At 37.5% G+C, this 25,034-nt stretch overlaps 2 protein-coding genes across 3 annotated transcripts in view; one reads left to right on the forward strand and one right to left on the reverse strand.

Moving 5' to 3' along the window:
• DHX9 (DExH-box helicase 9) overlaps positions 1-7,625 on the forward strand; it is a 52,879-nt gene extending 45,254 nt beyond the window's left edge. For both annotated transcript variants that reach the window (XM_032319201.1, XM_032319202.1), the window contains 7 exons: positions 694-805; positions 1,399-1,560; positions 1,652-1,779; positions 3,147-3,376; positions 3,732-3,847; positions 4,552-4,752; positions 6,926-7,625. In XM_032319201.1, coding sequence (XP_032175092.1) covers positions 694-805; positions 1,399-1,560; positions 1,652-1,779; positions 3,147-3,376; positions 3,732-3,847; positions 4,552-4,752; positions 6,926-7,313 — 1,337 coding nt within the window. In that variant the 3' untranslated portion in view covers positions 7,314-7,625. The remainder of the gene's footprint in view (positions 1-693; positions 806-1,398; positions 1,561-1,651; positions 1,780-3,146; positions 3,377-3,731; positions 3,848-4,551; positions 4,753-6,925) is intronic.
• A 7,416-nt stretch (positions 7,626-15,041) lies between these two features.
• The window catches only part of SHCBP1L (SHC binding and spindle associated 1 like), a 31,162-nt gene continuing 21,169 nt past the window's right edge, over positions 15,042-25,034 (reverse strand). The window contains exons 6-10 of the mRNA XM_032319203.1: positions 23,675-23,780; positions 18,778-18,931; positions 17,052-17,302; positions 16,218-16,340; positions 15,042-15,402 (exon numbers count right to left, since the gene is read on the reverse strand). Of these exons, the coding sequence (XP_032175094.1) occupies positions 15,151-15,402; positions 16,218-16,340; positions 17,052-17,302; positions 18,778-18,931; positions 23,675-23,780 (886 nt within the window). The 3' untranslated portion in view covers positions 15,042-15,150. The remainder of the gene's footprint in view (positions 15,403-16,217; positions 16,341-17,051; positions 17,303-18,777; positions 18,932-23,674; positions 23,781-25,034) is intronic.

Raw genomic sequence — 25,034 nt, forward strand, 5'->3', positions numbered from 1 at the left:
TGACAACTAGCATGTAACTGATGAGTCAGGATACAAGCAGCAGGCTGTGGTAAGTCTTCCAGTGTTGCCTTACATACTTGGTGTGGTCGGTTTTATAAAATGAGGTAAGAAAGGGCTAAGACAGGTCTTCTTTTGGTAAAAAATGTCATTTATTAACCAATATTTAGCGATCAGAATATGAGTTAATCATGATACAGTCTTTTATCTGTAAAAACATCTGTTTGTGTTTTCTAATCTTGTCGTAGAAGGGGTGTGATATCATGGGAAAAACTAAGAGCATTGTCCAGGGGAATCTGATTTTGAATTTTGAATCTAGTGTTCATCTGCTGTGTGAACTTTTGGACTTTTACTGTCCAGATTTCATTTATCTAAAAATTATCGGTAGATGATATCAGACTTATTAGAGGATATGTACTTATGCTGTTACTTTAGTTTTTGTATGTACAGAGTTTGCGTGGACTGTTCAGTTTACAATCTACAGGGCCTAATTCTAGTACTTGCTTCCTATCAGGTGCTCCAGAATTTGGTTTTGTTGTGTTTTTGAGTGAGGAGAATTGTTGGCTATGGGCTTGGTGCTGGCAGTTGGTTTCACAGATAATGAAAGCTTAACCTGTGAAAAAGTGTTTCATCTTTGCATCTTTTAAAAGGGGTGTTTGTTACTATTTCTGCTCACAAAGAAATATCTCCCCACAGAACTTGATGCATTAGATGCCAATGATGAGTTGACTCCTTTGGGACGAATCCTGGCTAAACTCCCCATTGAGCCTCGTTTTGGCAAAATGATGATAATGGGATGTATTTTCTAGTAAGTGCTTTGTATTATTGCTGATACTTAAATGGTAGAACAGTTTGAGAATCTTATTCCCCTCCCCATAAAAACAGGATGGGTTCAGAAGAAAAAATTTAAATTCTTATATATAGAAGTGGCATACTTCAGATACTAAGGAAAGAATGAAATGGGAAGACTGCATGGTTCCAGTAAATGGACAGCTGGGTCTAACTTGTGGGGAAAGCACAAGTTTCTCAACAGAATTGCAGTTCGTCTCAGGAGCATAAGTAGTTGTCTTTGAAAGAAAAATAGCACTAGGAAAACAGGTATTTTATCAGGAAATTTTGAAGATTAGAGATTTGAGAAGATGGGAAAGAGAGTAAGGAAAGGAAAATAAGATACTTGGTCATAATTTATGCTAAATATATGTCCGTTAATATCAAAGCTCCTTATTTATTTTTCCCTTTCCGCCTCTGAAGAGTGCAGCTGTAAAAGTTCTTTGTTGAGCCAGTCTCAGTGCTAATAAAGTGATATCATAGCCAGTGAAGACTCTGGCCCATAGTGACAGTATTGCTCGTGAACTGCTGGAACAAGAATGTGAAAAGACTGAATTTTCTTGTCTATTTCAGCGTGGGAGATGCTGTCTGTACCATCTCTGCCGCCACCTGCTTTCCAGAGCCTTTTATTAGTGAAGGAAAGCGACTGGGTTATATTCATCGAAATTTTGCCGGAAACAGATTTTCTGATCATGTGGCCCTTTTATCAGTCTTCCAAGCTTGGGATGATGCTAGGTATGGGTTTGAAAGAAGAAAGTTGTAAGATGTGAGAACTGTCTCGAGTTTTTAATGTATTAGAGAATGATTGTTTATTAATCTATTTTAGAATGGGTGGAGAAGAAGCAGAGATACGCTTTTGTGAGCACAAAAGACTCAATATGGCTACACTGAGAATGACCTGGGAAGCCAAAGTTCAGCTCAAAGAGATTCTGATTAATTCTGGATTTCCAGAAGGTAGGACTCTCACATTGTAAAGGTCTATCAAGTGACATTTATGTAGCACATGCACTTGGCAGTGCAGGGTATTTTAGCTTCAGACTTCAGACCCTGTGCTTTTTCTGTGATAATCAGATTTTCACATTTATTCATTCTTTTAAAAAAAAGATTGAAAAGGAAGCAAAAGGTTGTGATGCTCAAATTGTAACCTGCTACACAGATGATTAATACATGTTTTAAGAATTGTGCTACCTTGAGACGTTTAGTTTTTTTTTTTTAATCTCTTTTATCTTATGAAGAACAGGTGTAGCTTTTAGCAGTTGTAGAATAAGCAGTTTGTTGAATAACCTCAAATAGTGGTTTGTGAAGTGATTGATCATTCTGCCCACATGTTCATGTTTAGACGTGAAATTTACCATGTTAAATTTTAAGTGCCTTTAAGTAAGGTTTTAGTGTGCCGGGAAATAAGATGGCTTGGATAATGTGATGAAGAGACAGTAATCTAGCTGTTTATTTCTTATATTAGTTGAGCTATTGAACTTGTGTTCTCCAGCTAGATTAAAATTCCTAAAGTTGGGAATTTCAGCACATAACCAGAAAGAGCTATGTAGTTGAGGGACAGAGTATAGTTGGGCAAGATGGCAGATTTTAAAAGGATATGATCTAAATAACTTACAGACAAAATGTTTTCCTCTGTTGTAAACCAAGTTTCTAGTTTTTTATCAAAATCAAGGAAGAAGGAAGGGCATATTTTGTATGCTAGAATCCTCACAATAATCCTGAGATAAAGGTATTGTTACCTTGTTTCATAGAAGAGAAAACTAACACAGAAGTTTAAATTACTATACCAGGTTCGTTTGGAGTTGGTAAGGAGTTAGGAGGTGGTAAGATTAGAACTCAGGTTTGTCCAGCACAGAATATGTCCATGCTCTTAGTGGTCACGGTCATACTTCCCAAATCATAATGAGAAATACTCCTAAAGCATAGTCTGGGTGAAAATATTAGCTCTCATCCAGTGGGCTTCCCTTGGATTGTCGCTCCATCTTTAGAAAGAACAGCTGTTTAGGAACAGCAGATGGAATACTTTGTTCACCTATTGGTTAACTCACTCGGTGTGTAGATGATTAATGGGGGGTTGGGGGAGGTATCTGGGGTGCCTTTTTGTCTTAAGTAATCACTCCAGGCTTGTGTTGTGGCTGAGTCTAAAAGAGAATGCAAGTATTTTAGTCTTCTTGTGGTGGAGACTCTGCAGAATTTCTCCTTGAAATTAATCTGGGTGCAAGAAAGGTGAGAAGGAGTCAGTTGTCCTAATTCTCTTAACTAGTTTAAATACAATATGAAGATTAGCCAGATAATCTTATACTTTTATGCCATTCCTCTTACAGATTGCTTGTTGACGCAAGTGTTTACTAACACTGGACCAGATAACAATTTGGATGTTGTTATCTCTCTCCTGGCTTTTGGTGTGTACCCTAATGTGTGCTATCATAAGGAAAAAAGAAAGATTCTCACCACTGAAGGGCGTAATGCCCTTATCCACAAGTCGTCTGTTAATTGTCCTTTTAGCAGCCAAGACATGAAGTACCCATCTCCCTTCTTTGTATTTGGTGAAAAGGTAAGAAGAAGAAGGAAAAAAAAAGTTTCAGTTTAGAAAAATTCATGTTGCGGGACCTTCATGGGCTCAGTACGTTAAATATTTGACTTTGGATTTGGCTCAGGTCATGATCTCAAGGCCCCTTTTTTAGGGTCTGTGCTGAGCACGGAGCCAGCTTGAGATTCTCTCCCTTTCCCTCTGCCCCTTACCACCCACCAACAAGGAAAAACTTAGTTGAAAATCTACATTGTCATTACTTAATGTGCAGTGGGAACATGAGTTTTAATTTTTGAAACATAGTTCATTATCATTATATGGCCATGGATTGGCAGCTGGGATGTCATCTGTTTCTTCTTGCCTCTTTTTTTGTCTACAGATTCGAACCCGAGCCATCTCTGCTAAAGGCATGACCTTAGTCACTCCTCTGCAGTTGCTTCTCTTTGCCTCCAAGAAAGTCCAGTCTGATGGGCAGATTGTGCTTGTAGATGACTGGTATGGATTTTCAGATGTGAACTCCAAACTGCATTCTTAGAATTGAGGTCTGATAGGGTTCATCTGTTAATCTAACTTAATTTGTGAGATAAACATGACAAATTTCATGACATAAATGAGATTTTATAACATTGTCTTTTCTTGGAGAATGGTATATCTTGGTAGTATAGTTCATACTCAGTAGTAAGTCATACTGGTGGAAACAAATGCATTAGGGATTGAAGCCACATCTGCCCTCATGCATACTACCCTAGGGCATTGGAATTTAACTGGAACTTGGGTCCTCCTTTTATATACTCTGTCTGTTGGTTAGAGACTACTGGTAAGCCTGTAGTAACCACCTGACAAAAATGTAATAGATCTTAGTGACCCGTCAGTAGGCTCAGTTGTATTCCCGAAAACTCCAGCAAAGTGAGTCTCGTCTTTCATTCTTTTATTGGAAGCTGAGTGTTCTGTATTGTTAACAGTATTTTGCTTGATAGACTTCCTGGTTTACAGTACATGCCAGTAGCCAGCTGTGTGTTTTAAGAAGTTAGGGTAAGACTCTTATTCTTCGTACCTGTGTTTCCCTAAGTCTGGGGAGTTAAAAGTATTAGTACTTAGAAGTTAAATTTATTCCATCACTTACCGTGTGTGAAATTGAGAGACAGTGGTCTTTTGCTGTATGTACCTTTCTTGTACTTTATCGTTTTTCTCTGTTTTAGGATCAGACTGCAAATCTCTCATGAGGCTGCTGCCTGCATCACTGCTCTCCGGGCGGCCATGGAGGCTCTGGTTGTTGAAGTAACCAAACAGCCTAATATCATCAGCCAGTTGGACCCTGTAAATGAACATATGCTAAATATGATCCGCCAGATCTCTAGGCCCTCAGCTGCTGGTATCAACCTCATGATTGGCAGTACACGGTGAGTACACAGTAACTTCTCCTTGAACCAAGCAGAAGATGGTGACCTTTGCTGGCCTAAAATTCCCATAGTCAGCTGATAGAGGCCTTGTTTATTTAAGTTAGAATTCTAGACAAACACTGAATATGGAATTTAATTCTGGTTAAAACACAGAGAAAATGGATGTTACTAACTTTTATCTCTGTTAATAGTATATCAGCGCATGTTGGAGATTGAAAGGGACCTTGAAAGTACAAAGTCCAGGGTGGGTCACATGACAGGAAAGTGACAGAGCCTAGACTGTTCTCTTTCCACAGTTCTGTTTTGCCATCTTTAATGAAAATATGTTGATGGGCTAAATAGTTGCTTCTTCAAATGAAAAGCCTCAAGGTTTATCTTAGTAGGGAAATATAAGAATATGACTGTCTTAAAGATGAATAAAATTTCTCTTAATTCTTAGAATGTTTTATTTGGTTCGCTTTTTTCCACATTTTTAATCTTTCTTTGCTCACAATTCTTTATTTGGAAATATTTGATAGTTGCAGAGAAGACAGAAGAGTAGAACAGTAAACACTCATATAGTCCTGTAACTTAAACTCACTAATTGTGAGCATTATGTGACACTTCGTTTCATACATGTGTGTGCACACACATACTTCCTTTTTCTTAATCATTTGTGACTAAGTTGCAGAGGTTATAACATTTTACATCAGTATATTTCATGTGTCTTTTAAGCACATAGCTATAATACCATGATCACAGCTCCAAAATTTAAGCGTTTAACAACACTGTCTAATACACATATTAAAATTTTTCTAATTATCCAAAAATATTCTTTAATTTCCCTTTTAAGGATCATTTACTGCTTTCAGTTGTAAACTGTTAATAATTTTAATATATAGAACTAGAATTCATGAAACATTCTGGGTCCCATTTTGCTATAAACGATTTACTTCTTAAATTTTATTAATCATACAAATAGTATTCATTGTGTGCCAGGGACTGTGCTAAGTGCTTTTCTGATATTAACTCATTTTAATATTTGATCTCTATGATGTGGGTAGCTCTTGTCTGCTTTAATCTGAATAAGGAAACTGGCACAGAAGTTAAGACTCAAGGCCATATGGCTAGTGAATGGTGGGACCGGATTCAAACTAAGGCAGTAATGGCTCCTGAAACAGTGCTGTTATTTATTCTGCTCTACCTTGGTTCTCCAGTGGGTTAAATTATATAGGAGAATTATTGAGGAGTCTTCAAAAAAAAAAATGTCATAGGCAGATACAAATGTGGTGCTCATATATATTTAGAAGAGAGATTACTTTTGGCAGGAGGGGTGGTGATTAAGAAGGCTTCACATGTAATCTGCTCTGTGAAGGACCAAAGTCCAGAACCTAGAAAGTATGGGATAAATACAGGAAAGCGTTTAGGATGCGTGAATATAACGGTGGCTTGCGTTGCACTAGGGAGAATTGAAATGGGGAGGCGTAGATTAGGCAAGTTTGCAGGACCATTAGTAGGAAGAATTGGTAATGGATTGAAATGGGGGGAGCAGGGCAGTGAAGGAGTGAAGACAGATCCCGGCTGAATTTCTGACTGGGACAGCTGCTGAATACACAGTGCTAGGCTCTGTAAGAAAAGCTGCGTAGGAAGAATAAGCAGTTTGGGGTATGCGGAGTTAGCGTTGTTAAGTGAGACATCTTGATTCAAGCAGTTTTTCATTACCCCTCATTTTCTTTGTTTGCCACATGGAACATTTATGTGTAAACAAACCACCACAGGCACGGTTCAAAAAATGTATTTCAGAGTTAATGTAGGCACATACTTGGTGATAAAGATTAAATAACATTGCCAACTCCAAGAGCCTCTTCCTTACATGTTACTGCTTTTGTAGGATGCTGCGTAGCTGAGGCTCAGTGAAAGCAAACCCTCCATCTTTTAAGTTGTAAGGACATACTGCCAAATGGAAGATTTTTGAGAATGAACCAGAAAGAACTTTAGAAAAACAGACAGTTACAGTTGATGCATTGTGTAGCTACTATGGAGTAAGAGATTTATTTCATTTTAGTGTATATTTGTGCACCTGGCTTCATTTTCTTTATGTATTAAATTTTCAAATATGATTGTTTATATTTTATGACCAGTTGAGCTGTATTAAGGATCCTTTGCTGAAGAGGTGATTTTGTACTTTTCCTAGGTATGGAGATGGTCCACGTCCTCCCAAGATGGCTCGCTACGACAATGGAGGTGGATATAGACGGGGAGGTTCTAGTTACGGGGGTGGAGGCTATGGCACAGGAGGCTATGGAGGGGCTGGAGGCTATGTTGGTAGCGGAGGCTACGGCGGTGGTGGCGGCGGTGGCGGCAGCGGCTATGCTGGTGGCTCCAACTCCTACCGTGGAGGCTATGGCGGAGGCTACAGAGGCGGTGTTGGCGGTGGCTATAGAGGTGGCTCCGGAGGAGACTTCAGAGGGTCGAGTGGAGGAGGCTACAGAGGAACGGGGGGATTCCAGCGAGGGGGTATTAGAGGGGGCTATGGGAGTGGTTATTTTGGACAAGGAAGGGGGGGAGGTGGTGGCTATTAAAATGTGTTATGTCAGTGCCTATGCATAGACAGTTTAAAAAAAAAAAATGCATGCTACCTGTTTTCCCAAGTTGTTTATTTGATGCCAGTAAGTAAACCCATTTTCCACCAATTTTGTGGCTCATTATAGTTTAAGGAAACCAAGCATATAGATAACATTAGTGCTTTTGTTTATATTATGTAAAATACACTGATTCTAAAACTACCACAGTTTGTATTTTTTCTTTAAGGAGTAAAGATATGCCTTTAAAATTAACTTGATATTTTCTTGGCTTTAGTTTAATACAATAGAAAATAAAAGTATTATACCAAATACTGGCCATGTAGTTCATTGTTGACATTACACGTCATGTTGTTGACGTTTTACTGTTACTTGTAGTATTTAGAATAAATAGCCTCGAAATAGAATTCTTCTTCCAGTAAATACTGGCCAGTGCACAATTTCACATGGACCTCTACCCCTTAATAAAACTTGATCTAGGGCTGAACATTTTGATTTTTTCCCAGCTTTGTCTTTGAAAAATCTAAGACCAATGTAAGCATTCTCTAAAAGTTTGCAGTTGAAAATTAATTCGAATTAGACCTAAAAATTAACCCACAAAATTCTTGAATTAAGGTTATGTTTAGTCGAAGAATGAAGGTAAGTGAATTGTCACTAATGCATCAAGTTTATTTTAGTAGAGAGGTTTATACATGTATAACATTTTATAGTTCAATAAATTTTCATGTTTCTCATTTGAGATCTAGCACAGTATAGTAGAGGTCACAAAGGCATTGGATTAAATAGATGTGGACTCATATCTTAAAGCTGTTCTGGGACACATGAATTATCTTCGGCAAGTTACATTGTACATTAGAGTCCTTTGCAAAAATCTTATTTTATATGTCCTTTAGATAATGTTGATCAGCTGATTATTCCTGCCTGCTTACAGAGTCTCAGATCTATATCTCCACCTGAGATTTCCTTTCCAGACTGAAGAAAACCATCTAATTCAACCTTTGCCCTATCTTATGTTGAACTGTGTGTGGTTTTTTAGGGTTTTTGTTGTTGTTGTTTTGCTTTTTAATCATGGAAGTTTCAGCTACTTAATTGCCAAAGCCTTAGTAAATTACCACATGTAGTTAGTTCTATTCCCAAAACACCTTCCATTTGTGCTTTTGTAAGCCAACTACCTGCTCTATTCCAGCTCTCATTAACTTGGATGTACAGTGATGCAGCAACCTCTTAACTGGTCTTCCTGCTGGAAGTCCTCCTGTCTACAATCCATTTCTCCATTTGACAGCCAGAGTAAACATTCCCATTCAGATCTAATACCACTGCCACCCCCCCACTCCCGGCCTAAACCAGTGATTCCTGTCCTAGCCTCAGTCATCCTTACCATCTCTCCTTACCAGCTTTGTCACTGCACCGTGCTTTCTCTCTCCTTTCATGCGTGTTGTGGAAACTCGTACCACAGAAAGTAAAAATTCATTAATGCCTCGCTTAACTGGTGCTCATTTCTCCAATGACTTCAGTTAGAAATGAGAAATCGAGATAACCAAAATGGTGGAGAGAGATGTCAGATTACATTCTCTAAAGCTTTTAAGAACAACTTAGGCGTAGTTCTAATAATCTTTGAGTCTTTGGCTAAAAACCTTAGGAAGTGCCTATGCAGATTTCTGTAATTCTTCTCGTTGTGACTGTCTCTGTATTCTGCCCCATAAATCGTAGCTGTCCTCCCTCAACCAGCCTCTGTCTCTTCAGCTCCATGAGACTGCTTGTGCTCTGCTTCATTCTTTATTCCTATGCCATGATCTATCAAAAAAGCCTCTGCCTTCGGCTCGGGGCATGATTCCAGGGTCATGGGATCGAGCCCCACATCGGGCTCTCTGCTCCGCAGGGAGCCTGCTTCCTCCTCTCTCTCTGCCTGCCTCTCTGCCTACTTGTGATCTCTGTCAAATAAATAAAATCTTTAAAAAAAATAAAAAAACCTTCACAGAAAGCCTGGGTGATCATAGGGCTCGTCTCATTTGTTTCCCTTAATTTGATGATCACAGTCCTGCATTGTTTGATTCCTGAAAGCAGCTGATTCAGATACGTATGCACAAACATATGCATATGAAGATCTGTATATAGATCGTTTTTTTTAAGAAATCATTTTAAAAAAATCATTTGGTTTTCTAGTTGTTTACATGGGAGTGGGAAGGAAAATAAATATCAGACTGTTATCACTGTAAGTAGAAGTCAGTTTAAGTCAGTTTTAATTGTCAGTCCATTATAACATCATATCCAGAAATCATTCCTTCGAGAGAATGATCAGACTTATGGGACAGAAGACCACATGGAGTTTTTTGTGGCATATTAATACCTGAAGATTCACCCAATGTGTTACGGTTCCTTTCTCAAACATTCCTCTGTAATCTGCCTAGAACAAAAAGAATATTCAGTTAAAGGGATGTTGCAGCAGGTGCAAGATGACTGGAAAGTGTTTCCAAGATGAGAGCTGATTGCACCCCTCTCCCATTAGCTGATTGCACCCCTCTCCCATTTAGGAGAGTATGGGGGAGAGAATTTGCAAAGAAAGAATATGTAGATCAACACATACATTGGGGTTTGGCAGTATTGTGAGAGTTGGCACTGAGAAAATTGGGTCTGCCTTTCTAGAAATTCAGGCAGGGATGAGAATGGACCTGTATGTGAAGGCATCTTCACTATGTACTTAGAAGCTTGAAGATTATAGCAGCGACAGCCCAGCAGCTTTCTTTGAGGCCTGAGGCTGGGGGTGATGTAGAAGGGAATTGTAAATTTCCTTTGGGTCCAGAGAGAGGTCCAAAAGTTAACTGGGAGCATAAGTTGACGTGCCATTTCCAGGAAGCCATGCTGAAGAGCTCTCTGTGCCTAGAGACTGTGTTGGCATGTATTTGTTAGCAACGGCTGCAATTTATTGGGATTTCCTATGCTGTGGAGCTGCACATAAAACCCTCGGGACATCACCTATGCCAAAGGCACAGACCAGGAGAACATGAACAGTGTGTCAGCTTAGGATCAGCACAGACAACTAGAAAGAGGACATCAACTGTAGCAAATCCCGTATTTGAAAGCCAGTTGGTTTCCTTGCCTTTGATTCTATAAGCAGAATTGGGATTGTAGGGCAGTAAAGGACACTAGAAATGAAATTATGAATTGCACTGAAACTGACATAGGTTTTGGTTTTGACTGGAAATAGGATTCTTGATTTCCAGTGGATTTACCTGAAAGACACATTTGGCCAGAAGACAGGAGCGTTATTTAGTGTGTTCGTGTGCCTTTGATATTTGTGGACTGTCCTGTTAGATACAGTGTAAAAGGTTTCTGACTCACATGGGGAAAATTTACTGTTGAATCCTTCAGAGTAAACTGAGGTTATCAGACTATTTTAGTGATGATTTCACTAAATCTACTTCTGGGAAGAATCTACTTCCTGGGAATTCATTAGGGTGGGAAACTGGAACAAGTTGGTCACTCTGGGATTAATGTTAATGGGAGATCATTCAGGAATTACCAAACTTTGCAATTGCATTTATTTCCTTCAAACCTAGAAATGAATTTAAGTATGGAGGTAATAAAGGAAATTGTTTGCATAATCCAGTGTTTAACATTTCTGACTATAACCGGTAAACCTGTATTTTCCTTGTTAACCTGTAAAAATGTAAAATAATTACACTTAGTGATTACTTTTTAATATTTTAGTAACTATTCAAATGACTGAAAATTTGCACTTAAAAAAAATTTATTTATTTATTTATTTGGCGACATTATAAGTAGGCAGTAAGGCAGGCAGAGAGAAAGGAGAAAGCAGGCTCCCCACGGAGCAGAGAGCCCCGATGTGGGGCTCCATCCCAGGACTCTGGGATCATGACCTGAGCCACCCAGGTGCCCTGAAAATTTATACTTTTAAAATAAGAAATACAATAGGATTTGGTTAACCTTCTGATCTAAATAAAATTTAAATTTTTTTGGCATTAGTAATAGTTTTGAGCATTTCAAAATAACCTAGAATTTCTTTTTTTTTTTAAATAACACTTTTTTTTTTTTAAGATTTTATTTATTTGATAGGCAGAGATCACAAGTAGGTAGAGAGGCAGGCAGAGAGAGAGGAGGAAGCAGGCTCCCTGCTAAGCAGAGAGCCCGATGCGGGGCTCGATCCCAGGACCCTGGGATCATGACCTGAGCCAAAGGCAGAGGCCTTAACCCACTGAGTCACCCAGGCGTCCCTAACCTTGAATTTCTAATAATACCTATCAGTGCCTTCAGAATTTTACTGGTAAATTTTAAAAATGTGCATCTTATGCAGCCACAAAATCTGAAATCACCAAAAAATTTATATTGTCATAATGTTCAGGATTAAAATACTGAGTTACACAGTTTCCTGAGTTTTCTACAGAACAAATCAGAGTTTTCTATAGAAAAAAGCAACATATGTTTGCGACTTTGGTTGAACAATAATATGTGAAAGGAAACTTAAATGTTACCCAAATCAGTGGTGGTAAGCGTGAACTGAGAGGCTTCTTTGAGAATATGGTGATAGCTATGGGCTGTCCACCAAAAGGCAGGTACATAAAATTTACTTAAAATCTCAGTAGTTCACAGACTCGAGACCTGTCTATATATTTTTAAGAACACCTGATTCGGTTCAGTCACTGAAAGCATAGTATATTAATGTAGTTTTCTCATTTTTTACTTCAATACTTTGGAATATTTAGACCTGTCCTCAAGTGCACTGCTTTCTGGTTTTAACTGTTCAGTCTAGGAGAGAACACTTTGAGATAGGTGTCTCACCAAGAATGGCAATTTGCTCCTTATAATCAGAGCAATTTGTCTGTGTCCTGTGCTGCCAGAGGAATGTCTCAGTCTTTTGATCTGTAGCCACCTGCCATTTTCACTGCCTCTACTTCATGAACCGACAACAGGCTCTAGTATTGTGGGTCCCATTCTGCTCTTCAGTTGAGTCTCTACCCTAGCTGCTGCTGGCGTCATATGGAAAAAAAGGAAGTCTTCACCCCACACCAGTCTCATAAGAAAAAAACAAAAAGGGATTAAAAATCATCCCTTTTCATTCCACATCGCAGGCCACTCTTCTAATCTTGATTTGTCCAGGCTCCACCTTTAGAGGCCTCTAACATTTTCATCCCAGCAACTAGAAAGTCCTGGATTGTAAATCTTATCTCTGTTTCTAGCATAGGCAGAGACCCATTACTACCATTATTTAACACAGTTACTACTTGGAATGCACATGCAGTGTGGGATGTAATGTTCCTAAAACCAGTGTCCGTACTCTGAAACTTACAGTCTAGTAGGAAAGCCAGATATGTACACAAAAGGGAAGGGCGGAGCAGAAATATAGAACCTTCCCTCCTTTCGGTGAGACTGAAGAACAGGCAGGAGAAATTCAAAGCAGAGGGACTCCCATCAATGGGTAATGCCTCTGAAGATGGAGGAAGGAAGCCATAACCCAGGGAACGCAGCTGCCCATCAGAAGCTGGGAGCAGCCCTCAGCTGACAACTGCCAGGGAAATGTCTAAATCCTACAACAACAACAAAAAAACCAACCCCGCCAGCTACCAAATGCACAGGAAAGAAAGTTCCTGTCAACACCTTGATTTAAGCCAGTGAAACCCGTGTCAGACTTTAGCCTACAGAAGATAAATTGGTGTTAAATCTTTAAAGTTGTCATTTGTTACACTGGAGGGGAAAGTAGAGATGGGAAGGTAAAGGAGATGTGAAATACTAAATTTCTTACATGCTTTTGCGTGCTTGAGAAACCTGAGAATAGGGAAAACAACGTACTCGAAGTGGGCCTGGAAAATTGGTTGGAAACCAGTGGCGGCAACACACAGAAGGCAGGTGACCGGTGAGTGCGTGTTGTGCTCATGCAAAGCTCTTGATCTTTTTGCTCTCAAAAGATCCTTTGTCCATCACCTCTTCTGGGAGCTGAAAACAGGTAGAGGGAGATGATTGGAAGGGAAAATGCCTCCCCTTACAGCTCATTAAATTCATTATAGAAAGACTGTTCTTGTTAAAGCCTCCATGAAAATACCTGCAATTATCTCATGTCACTCAGTGAACAAGACCTTGTGTAAAAAAAAAAAAGAATCCTGATGAAACTGAAGAACAACCATGCCTTATTTGACTCTCAAATCAAGAGATTTTCTTTGACAAACATTGCTAAATTACACATAACATCAAGTAAAAAATCGAGGAAGGAAAATAAGTGTGTGAGCCCGAGTGTTTAAAACACCACTAGTTGTATCTTAGAAAATGATCCACCAGGGGCACCTGGGTGGCTCGGTGGGTTAAAGCCTCTGCCTTCAGCTTGGGTCATGATCCCAGGGTCCTGGGATCGAGACCCACATCAGGCTCTCTGCTCGGCAGGGTGCCTGCTTCCTCCTCTCTCTGCTTACCTCTGCCTACTTGTGATCTTTGTCAAATAAATAAATCAAAAAAAAAAACCCGAAGCCCCTATTTTAGAGGACACATAACCTCTCCAACTTAAAGATTAACTCTTAAAGAATACATAATTTCTAGCTTCAGTTGTAGTTAGGTGGAGCCATGTAATTAGATTCTAGTGGGAGGGAGGCATGAAAGTTGGAATAAGGTGTGTAATTGTAGGAAGGTCCTCTCTCTCTCCTGCTGCATGGTTGGAATTTAAACCATGGCTTGAACTATTTCTAACTTGCTATCTTGGCCCATGTGGTGATTTTGAATGGAAACCATACAATGGTAAGACAAGATGGAATTCTGACATTTCAGGTTTTTAAAACATGTTTTAAATACTTGAGAGCATGAGCAGGGGAAGGGGCAAAGGGAGAAGCAGACTGCTGAGCAGGGAGCCCAAGGCAAGGCTTGATATCCTAGGACCCCAGGATCATGACCTGAGCCACACAGGCAGATGCTTAGCCGACTGAGCCGCCCAGGCGCCTCTATATTTCCGTATTCTTTATCTCTCATTTTGGATGTCCTAGTTGCAGCTGAACCTAATTGTATCTAATACAGTGCGTGCTATAGTGCTGTCTTACCTTATTCCAGTTCCTAGCTGGATAAATGGGAGTGAATCAGAATTGGCTATAAAATTTTTTTCTATTACTTACTTAGAACACCTGATGCTTCTTACTAAACTAAGAGTATCAAAAACAAAATTGTTTGGAATTAAATAGTGATGATGGTGGTACCTAAATACTAAAAATAAACTACATACTGTTAAATTATAGACTTCAAAAGGGTGAATTTTGGGCGCCTGGGTGGCTCAGTGGGATGGGCCGCTGCCTTCGGCTCAAGTCATGATCTCGGGGTCCTGGGATCGAGTCCCGCATGGGGCTGTCTGCACAGCAGGGGGCCTCCTTCCCTTCCTTTCTCTCTGCCTGCCTCTCTGCCTACTTGTGATCTCTGTCAAATAAATAAATAAAATCTTTAAAAAAAAAAGGGTGAATTTTATGGTGTATGAATTATATCAAAAGTGTTACTGGGGGGGCGCCTGGGTGGCTCAGTGGGCTAAAGCCTCTGACTTCAGCTCAGGTCATGATCCCAGGGTCCTGGGATCCAGTCCCGCATCGGGCTCTCTGCTCAGCAGGGAGCCTGCTTCCCTTCCTCTCTGCCTGCCTCTCTGCCTGCTTGTGATCTCTGTCAAATAAGTAAAATCTTTAAAAAAAAAAAAAAGTGTTACTTAAGTTAAAATGAATCATCCAATGAAAGCATTAGAATGTTTAAATATTTTTAATTAAATAGGTTTTTAATTTAAAACTACCATTTCTTTGGGATATGAGAATTATTTACTAAACAAATCTCTGAAATATAAAACATTAACAACATAAATCCACATACTTTAACTTGTGACTATTCTGATATCCCCCTTCAAGTTTGCTTCTATTTTATTGTTGTTCATCTCCAGGTTCAGATTCTGCATTACCCTGGAGAGCATACTGTCATCTTTTTTATCCCCTGAAGCTGCCCCTTTGTTGAGGGCTTCTTCTGCTACAATAAAAAATTGTTCAGTTGGTTGAAGAATGCTTACACCATAGCCATTATTGTTGTAAATATGATTATTAGTCATCTTCAATTTTGGTGCTGGAAGAACCTGTTAAATTATTCAAGGAAATTAGTTTTCAATAATTTCTATAAAAAAAATAAGTACTCTAGAATTTATTTAGGTTTACATGTTTCTTTAAAACAACAATGTGTTTTAAGCAAGCAGTGTTTTCCTCACTGCTTACTGTCACAGTAACCAAGGAAATCTCTCATATTGAAATATTAAATGAAGTTTTCAATTTATTTTATGTAGTATAACTTTAATATATAAAGCTTTAATATAACAAATACATACATGAAAATATATAAAGCTTTAATGTAACAAATATAAAAATAATTTCAGATATTGACAATGCTAAATTTTCAAATAATTATATTTAATCTAGAATTCTAGGGAAAATGTTCATCAACTACACAAGTCTAGAGAGGGATCTAGAAGAGTAGAACAAATAGAAGTAGAAAGGAATGGGAAGACATTTCACTTACAGATTATTGCTATTTTAATTGACTAGCTTAAATTACTTTACAAATTTTGAAAGACTTAAATTTTCTTAATATATTTATTATTTTTTTATTTGCTTTACTTTCCAAAACATATTACAGATCTGCCCAATAAAAAATCTGAAACATTTTTATAAAAGCCAAACTATCCACTTTATCAGTTTTCTGCTAAGAATTAAAGTTGAAACTATTAAATTAGAAGGCTAAACTTATTTTATATCAGCCGTCATTTAAACTATATTTTAATTATCTCTACTATTCTTTTCCAGATCAATAACAGACTAAACCTTGTCTAGACATAGTATTTTAGTATTTTTGTGATAATTCTTAAAACAACTCTATATTTAAGAAATATGAGAATACCTTCATATTAACACCACCTAAGGTGCTTTTTGAATTATCACTGGTTCTGAGGTTATTACAGTGATGAATTTCATTCCTTTCTAAAATGGCTATGCTTCCAGGATACAGTTCAACACCAGCACCCTGTAAATTAAAAGCAAAACAGTCTCAAAACACACATGCACCTCTCCAAAATTTTCTTTAGATTTAAAAATTGTAATTCTATTTTACCACTCTTGACACACTAAGTTACACAAAAATAATAATTTGTGTAATGATTTATTTTAGAGATAATGTTTTAAAACATTAAAACTAGTATCAATCTGTGTTAGAAGATGATTGGGCCTAGACGGAGGGTTGTGGTCACACAGTCTCATTGAGTCACATTGCTCTCCCACCCAAATGAAGTCTTTAGGAGGGAGCCAAAAATCTCTTCAGAGCAATTCTTTCAATTGTTATAAAAATTTATATATATTCTAACTCCCTCAGTGCTACTAATGTCAACTTCCTCAGTTTATTGGAAATTAAGTCATTCTGTTAAATCCTATTTTCATCTAATCTTTTCATTTGGTTTTGCAGTATTTCAGTGGTCTTTGTTAAGTAAATGTTAAGTTAACTGACTCGTGATCTGTTTTGTAGCCAGCAATTTCTAGATTTTAAAAAATATCACATTTAAAGCCAGTAATTCTTTGGACTTAGTTCATTTTTCCTTACGTGTGCTATGATGCCCTGTATTTGTCCTGATTTTAGCAGTTTCTAAGCTTGTTTATTAACTCAGTTCAAAGGTGAAGTCACTTATCCTTTGCACAGCAAGTTATTTATTGTCAATAAAGCGGTCTTTATAAAAGGAAATACCTGGGCACCAGTTATTTCACTGTCAGTAATTGTCAGAGCAGCCCCTGTAAGAACACACACTCCTGTTCCTTCGCATTTTAATATACAGTTTTCTAGAGTCATGTGACCAGACTCCACCACCACAATACCATCAACGGTCCCTTGTTGTATTAAAGATAGATGCATTAGCTTCACGTTATCAGCTTTAGACACCACGAAACTGTCATGAGAAGGTTCAGAAGTAATCATAATTTCCTCTCTCTTTCCAACTCCTGATTCAACGAGACAAAACAATTAATTCAGTAATCCCAAAGTTTAAAGTCCTTTAGTCAAGTCATTCAATAATACTTTTTCTTTTCACATATTTTTTTGTAATATATCTAATTATATACTTAACTGTAATGTAATTTTTTGTCCATATTTGATGCCATGATGGGAGAATCTGGGTTTATAGTCAATATAAATGTACCTGTATTCAATATACTTATTCCATAATACATTTTCCTAAGTTTTCCTTTATATAATCAATAGTCATTTACAAAATGTCTAAGATACAAAAAAAACTACCTTACCATGACTAAAAAAGACAGTCGTGTGAATTAGGTTATAAGATTAATCATATCTACAATTTTGGGGCACCTGGGTGGCTCAGTGGGTTAAGCCGCTGCCTTCGGCTCAGGTCATGATCTCAGAGTCCTGGGATCGAGTCCCGCATCGGGCTCTCTGCTCAGCAGGGAGCCTGCTTCCTCCTCTCTCTCTCTCTCTGCCTGCCTCTCTGCCTACTTGTGATGTCTCTCTGTCTAATAAATAAATAAATAAATCTTAAAAAAATCATATCTACAATTTTGATCTAGAATAGTTAAAGCAATCATCTAAATTTAACAACAGTGCAAAAATAAGGGGTCGTAGCTTCAAGGCTTTAAGATTTGAAAATGACAGATACACTCCTTATTACCCATGCAGTTCAGCAAAATACTACTGGTTACAGTCATCAAGATCTAATGAGTTTTTGCTCAATTCTTGAATTGATAGGCAAAGCCTCAGTCACCTGGTTCTTTTTCGTTTGGTCAGACAGTGGGAACATCCTTACTTCAATGTTAAACAGCAGAATTAAAGTTACTAAATAGGTTCAGAACCTAAAAGAAATTTTAGTAAATTCTTCTACTTTAGCAAGTTTGCATATGAATTAACCTGAGAAAAGGCTGAATATGTTTTAATACAGCCTTTCATTTGGTTTTTCTTTTTATAAAGATTTTGTTTATTTATTTGACAGAAAGATGGCAAGTAGGCAGAGAGAGAGAAAAGGAAGCAGGCTTCCTCCTGAGCAGAGAGCCCAATGCGGGGCTTGATCCCAGGACCCTGGGATCATGACCCGAGCCGAAGGCAGAGGCTTTAACACACTGAGCCGCCCAGGCGCCCCTGTTATTTCTACTAAAGTGATAAGAAACACAATAGAGGAAGAAAAAGTAGTTTGGGTAAAAATATTACAAATAGGTTTTTTGGCTTTTTTGTGGTTTTGATCTTTTTAGAATCTGTGTTTGTAGTGCTACACTGTCATGGAGAATAGTCCATTTGATTTGCTTTGGTACATTTTGTCCAAATGAAGTCACCTGTACAGATAATATACTCATGAGCACGTGTGAAAATCTTAATTAAAAAGATACATAAGGAATTTTTGTGTTAGGTAAATCATGTTTATAGTATAAAATTTTTTCCAGTATACATTGTTATAAAAAGATGCCCTAACCCTTTATAATGATGTCGTCAGTCAATAAAGCAAGATTTACAGCTTGATATTCTCCTGGAAAAATAACTACTGTATCTCCACTGTAACAACTATCCAAAGCCAAATCCAAATCATCATGCTGTTGGAGAAGTGTGTCTGAAGATAAGTCCTTTACCTGAAAAGAAGAAATAAAACAGTACACTTTTAACAATGAATTAAACTGAAACAGGTCATTTTAATCAGCTAACGTATTGGTGACGTGTGCTTTTCTCAAAGACTTACCTTGTATATTACACTGTAATACACTGTAAATATGTTTTTATGTTCATTAAATTGTTCCAAGTATCAGTGCATCAACTAAGGGAATGGTGAAATGGGGTGTTCTTTACAATCACTAATCATTTTACAGCTATGAAAGACTATGTGCCAAGAAGGCAGAATTTGAACTAGCATATTACCTCCCAAGCCTCTTTGAGGGGAAATAATATCCCCTTATCAGGTGAAGGACTTTGAAACTCAGTGAGATGAAATGATTTGCCCAAGGACACAGAGTTGGTGAACAGCTAATCTAAGCTTTAGATCCAGGACTTTATGACACTAGATCTCTTTACAGTCTACTACTTTGTTTTCTTTAACTCAAACTAATCCTATAATTTTAGTAAATCAATAAAACCTTATATATTAAATACTCTAGAACTAAATAAAAGATACCAGGAATCCACTAAGAGTAGAAAAGGGAAGAGAACTTCATTATTAGTACCATAAAGAGTGGGGAACTCTCAAAATTTGAAAACTAAAAATATATTCTGAAAAAATGCCTGTTATTTTATCCCTATAGAATTGGCATTATTGAGGGTATGTGAAATTGTGAGTGCTATGAAGTGTGTAAGCCTGATGATTCACAGACCTGTATCCCTGGGGCAAATAATACAATATATGTTAATAAAAATAATAAAAAAAGAAATGGCATTATCATTCCTCTATCTTTTTTCTTATAAAGTGGTTAGAAGAAAAACAAATGAAAACATAACAAATTGAAATTTTAAGCTAAATAAAATATATAGATATTTCCTTTTCAGTCTTTTTCCCATGCATATACTCGTTACTCATAATACCAACATATCATACCATACATATACATGGCTTTGAATCCTGACTTATTTTTTAAGACTTACATATTTCAGAGAGAGAGCATGAGTGGGAGGGGCAGAAGGTGAGGGAGAGAATCTCAAGCAGCTCCAGGCTGAACGCAGAGTCAAGAGTCAGATGCTCAACCAACTCCATGACCCAGACGGACACCACTGAATCCTGACTTCATTACATCATATCTTCCTATGTCTTTATCTTTTCAAAGACTAATTTTTAGTCATTACATAATAATGCATCATATGGGCAATCACAGTTTATCATAGTTGATTTTCTTACTCTTATTTAGATGGTTTGCAGCTCAAGATTATGAAAATACTATGACAAATAAATCCTTACATTCATCTCTAGTTAATTCTTTGGATAAATTACAGATGGGGAATTATTGTACAAAAGTACAATCTTTTGTACAAGTACAAAAGATTTTGTGTCTTGGATTCATACTGCTAAATTGCCCTCCTGAAGAGTTTAACCAATTAAAATTTGGCTTGAGAACTCATTTTGCTGTAAACTCATCAGCATGGGGTTATCTTTTAAATTTATAAAATATATGCCACCTTAATAGGCAAAAATCTTCACTGCCTCATTTTAATTTTCATTCATTTGATAAGCAAGAGTGAACATTTTTTCCAGATATATTTGGAACTCATAATCCTTACTAATTCAGCAAACTACTATATTCATTTATGTGTGTATTCTAAATACTTTGGTGGCAGAGAGCACAAGGATTACCTCTAAGTAATTTGGAAGAACTCTAAAATCCATCTCATTTATATTTTTCTTATTCATGAAAATAGGAAACCCAGGAGAAAGAAGTTTGTGAGGGGACATAATGAGTTTAGTTTTGATGCCAGTTAATTTGAAATACTGGTGGACTCACTAAGCAGAGGTATCCAATAGACTGCATTATAACAGTCTAGAATATAGGACTAACATTTGGGCATAAAGATCTGGGAGTTACTTAAGCATAGGAATGGATAAGATTAGCTACAAGACTGTATGAAGAGGGAAAACACTCTAGGATGAAACAATGAAAAACATTAAAAGAATAGGCAGAAACAAAAGAAATCTCAAAGCTGAGGCTAGGGGTCGCCAAAGAGGTGGTAAAATCAGGACCCCAAGATGTCAGGAAAGGAGGAAATAGTTGATGATGTCGGGTGCTGAAAGGTTCAATGAGATGGCAATCTTAGTGCATTTAGCCACAGCTTGGTCCCACATTGACCAGAAAGGCATTTTCACTGATACTCTGGAGGCAGAAACAAGATCACTGTGAGTAGAGGCATGAATGTGAAAGCAGTAGAAACAGATAAATCTGTGAAGAAGTTCTCCTGTGTAAAAGAAGAGAGATGTGGTATTGAGGATGTATACTGTTTTATTATTTAAAAAACAATTGAATACATCTCAGTACGTTTAGGAAGGAAACAGAACGATATAAAAGAGAAGTGATGTCATGGAAATGGTGGAATGAAGAGCTCCAAAAAAATGGTTCTTCCACTGAAGCAAATATTAAGTTGGGGGGAAAAAATGACAGAATCAACATTTTGGGAACTCTGGAACCTAATCAAACACAGCAACCATGCAAATGCTTAATGAAGAGGCTGCCAAAATATGGTAGAAAGAAAAAAATGTGGTTTTGCTTAGCTGCCTACTAGCTTCTATTCCCCAGCTTGGCAGCAGCTGTGGAAAGAACAGCCCATGTTTCTGTGGCTTGCTGGTCTGAAGCAGGCATGGGGTGGGGGAAATATGAACCTTATTCTCAAAAACAGTATGGTTGTGATGGGCAGCTTTGTCAAGCATCTGATTCTGGATTTTGGCTCAGGTCTTGATATCAGGGTGTTGAGATGGAGCCCCTCATCAGGATTCACACTGGGCATGGAGCCTGCTTAAGATTCTCTCTCTCCATTTCCTTCTGCCGCTCCCTTGCTCTCTTTCTTGGGGGGAAAAAAAGTGTGATTTATTTTGAGACCAGTCAGTATCTCAGGGGAAGGACTGACAAAGCTGACTTGTTTAATATCCTCCTCAGAACTGAGCAGCAATATAGGTATCACTTGATGAAAGCATTTAAAAACACACACTACCCATAGCTGTCTGGGGCAAAGGAAAAGTCTGCAGAGGAGGAGGCTGAGAAGGAAGATTCTTGGGGAAATAAGGGTTCCCTCATAAACTAGGACATCTAGAGTGAAAAGCACATGGCCAGGGCTGGATCCATGCTCAGGAGAGATCTGAAAGTACCCCAAGCTTTGCTTCCCACTGATCTTTGGGCCCCATGCAAACAAGAGGTGAAAGGCAAGGCAGAGTTGTAAGCAGCCTGGCTCAGCTTTGAAGGAGTGCCTCAGCTCAGAGCTAATTTGCAAAGACTGTGAGATATTTTTTGTTTTTGTTTTTTAGCTATCGGTGTTTACGGAAATTTGTCAAGTAACTGGTTACCTGCTGAGATTACATAATAGAACTTCAGTAGCCACACGCAAAAAGAAATACAGCTGTTGCAAAAATAGTTTGGAAAATTTGCTAACCATATGGACAACCACAGTCCTCAAAAATTAATAGAGCAAACCCTGGAGATAGGGTAGACTGATTTCCAGAGTTATTAGATTATAATATTCAAAAAGCCAATTTTCAACAAAAAAGCTACAAAATATTCAACAAAACAGGAAACTGGCCCATTTACAGGAAAAAAGATTTACAGAAACCACCTCTGAGGAAGCCCAGACAAGCCTTTGGATTTATCAGACAAAAACTTGAAATAAACTGTCTTAAATGTGCTCAAAGAGCAAAAAGAAACCGTGGACAAAAAACTAAAGGAGCCAGAAGGGCAATGAACAAAATGACAATATCAATAAAGAAATAAAAATTACAAAAAGAACCAAATGGAAATTCTATTGTTGAAAATCACAATAGCTGAAATTAACAACAACAAACTCACTAGAGAGGCTTAGATACCATATTTGAGTGGGAAGAAGAAAGAATCAACAAATTTGAAGACAGGATGATTAAAATATCCAGTGTCAGGAGCAGATGGAAAAAAAAAACACAAGGAAAAGTAAACAATGTTGACGAGACCAGTGATACACCATCAAGAATACAAGCAAACATATTATAGGAGTCCCAGAAGGAGAAGAGAGAAAGGAGCAAAAAGAATATTTGAAGAAAGATGGTGGAATACTTTTCAAATTTGTTGAAATTTGTGAATCTACATATCCAAGAAGCTTAATGGGCATCAAGTAGGATAAACACAAGCCAAACCAACACATATAATCAAACTGTTGAAAGTCAAAGAATCTTGAAAGCAGTGAAAGAGAAGCAATTCGATATATACAGGGAATTGGCAATAGGATTAATGGCTGATTTCCTAACAGAAGTCACGGAAGCCTGGAAACAGTGGGATGACATATTTAAGGGGGGTGGGTACTGTCAACCAAGAATTCTATATCTAGCAAAACTATCCTTCAATAACTTCTCAAATGTATGAAGCAGCAAGACCGTGGACCTGGTTCAAAATGGTATCACCCTCAAAAGCAGGCTTTCTCATATTTGTCTCCTATCCTTTCCATAGTTACTACCAGCATAGTGCCTAGCAATAAGGTTTGTACTCAGTAAATAGTTGCTGACATTTATTTATTTAGTACTGATTATATGCTAATCACTGAAGCGGATGTAATGGGAGAAAGAAAGCATTAATGTCAGATGAGTATCCTACCCTCAAAGAACTTCTTTTTTGATTATACACAACTACAACTTAAATGAACAAATAGGGATAAAGTGTATTTCTTACCATGTCAGTAGTCATCACTTTTGCCACAATATGTGTTATAGTCTTTCCAAAATCTCTTTTTCCCTTCCGGCGCCTCAGAATTCTTGGGAAAAAAGGTCCATGAACTCTAGAGTTGAAAACATTTATTATGATGATATTAACCTGAACAAGACTCAAGCTATGCTTACTTAGAAAATAAAACTTGGCACCAAGCATCTTTGAGAAGTAGATTTCACTTATTTTAAGCTCCTTGAGAGCAATGAGCAACTTGAGAGTAATGGAATAATTAAAATCTTTTAGATAACTGAATGTTTATACTCTCGAACTCTAAAATCTTTTCATTTTCATGGTTTGTACCTGGAAATCTGTATGTAACCCACTAAAATCAACACCTGTCACCTCAAATCTTTAATACAGTAGAAAATTTTCCTGATTATACTTACATAGTCCACTGAGTTGTGGACTCAAAACAAAGCAAAGATCAATTAGGTCTCCGATACTGAGGCATAAAAATGTTTAGAGAAATGCCCGATTTTAGATACTGTGTTCAACTAACAAAAGTGTTTTGTTTCAAAGGATATGGTCTCCATAGATACGTTGACTGAGGCCTCCCAATAGAACAATTCTAGCTTCTCTCTGAGTTGTATGTGTGTGTTTTTAATTATTATCGTTTGCTCTTCAGCACTTCTGATTCCACTCTTTCTTGTCTTTCTGCTCTTCTTTACAATTCCTGTTTCCTAACTCTTAATCATGTAAGTGTTATCAAAAGAAAGAAAGTTTGAGTATAATTTTTTATCATTACTATCAGCTGAAAGGGTCACTTCTTTACCAACATATGTAGCTTTACTAATAATCTCCTTAGGTGTCATATTTTGGGTTCTCTACAGCACATTACTGCTTGACACTCCTGGAAAGCAGCTTTAGTACCAATATGTTTCAGCTTCAAAAGTTTCATTGAACATTTCAAAAGTAAACCCATTCAGCATTTTTATACCTATTTAAGCAAGTGATTATGATCTTGAGAAAGAGAACTACTCACACATTTCTTCACCATATACCTGATCACTAGCTGCTCAAAGAGTACAGCATCCTACGTTCAGGAAATACAGTAGTTTATCATGCAATCCTAGTTTTAAAATCAAAAGTATGTATCAGTGGGTTTTTTTTAATCAAATTTATTAAGGTATAATTTATATAACACTCATTTTAAGTAAACCATTCCATGAAGTTCCACAAATGTGTATACCCACTTAACTCAATCAAAATAATCAAGATATAGAACATTCCCATCACACTGTTAGGTTCCTTCATTCATCTTTGCAGTCAATCCTCCACACCTATTCCCCGGCAACCATTGATCTACTTTCTGTCATAGATTTAT

Source organism: Mustela erminea, chromosome 17, assembly GCF_009829155.1.
Source record: "Mustela erminea isolate mMusErm1 chromosome 17, mMusErm1.Pri, whole genome shotgun sequence".
NCBI classification, from domain to species: domain Eukaryota; kingdom Metazoa; phylum Chordata; class Mammalia; order Carnivora; family Mustelidae; genus Mustela; species Mustela erminea.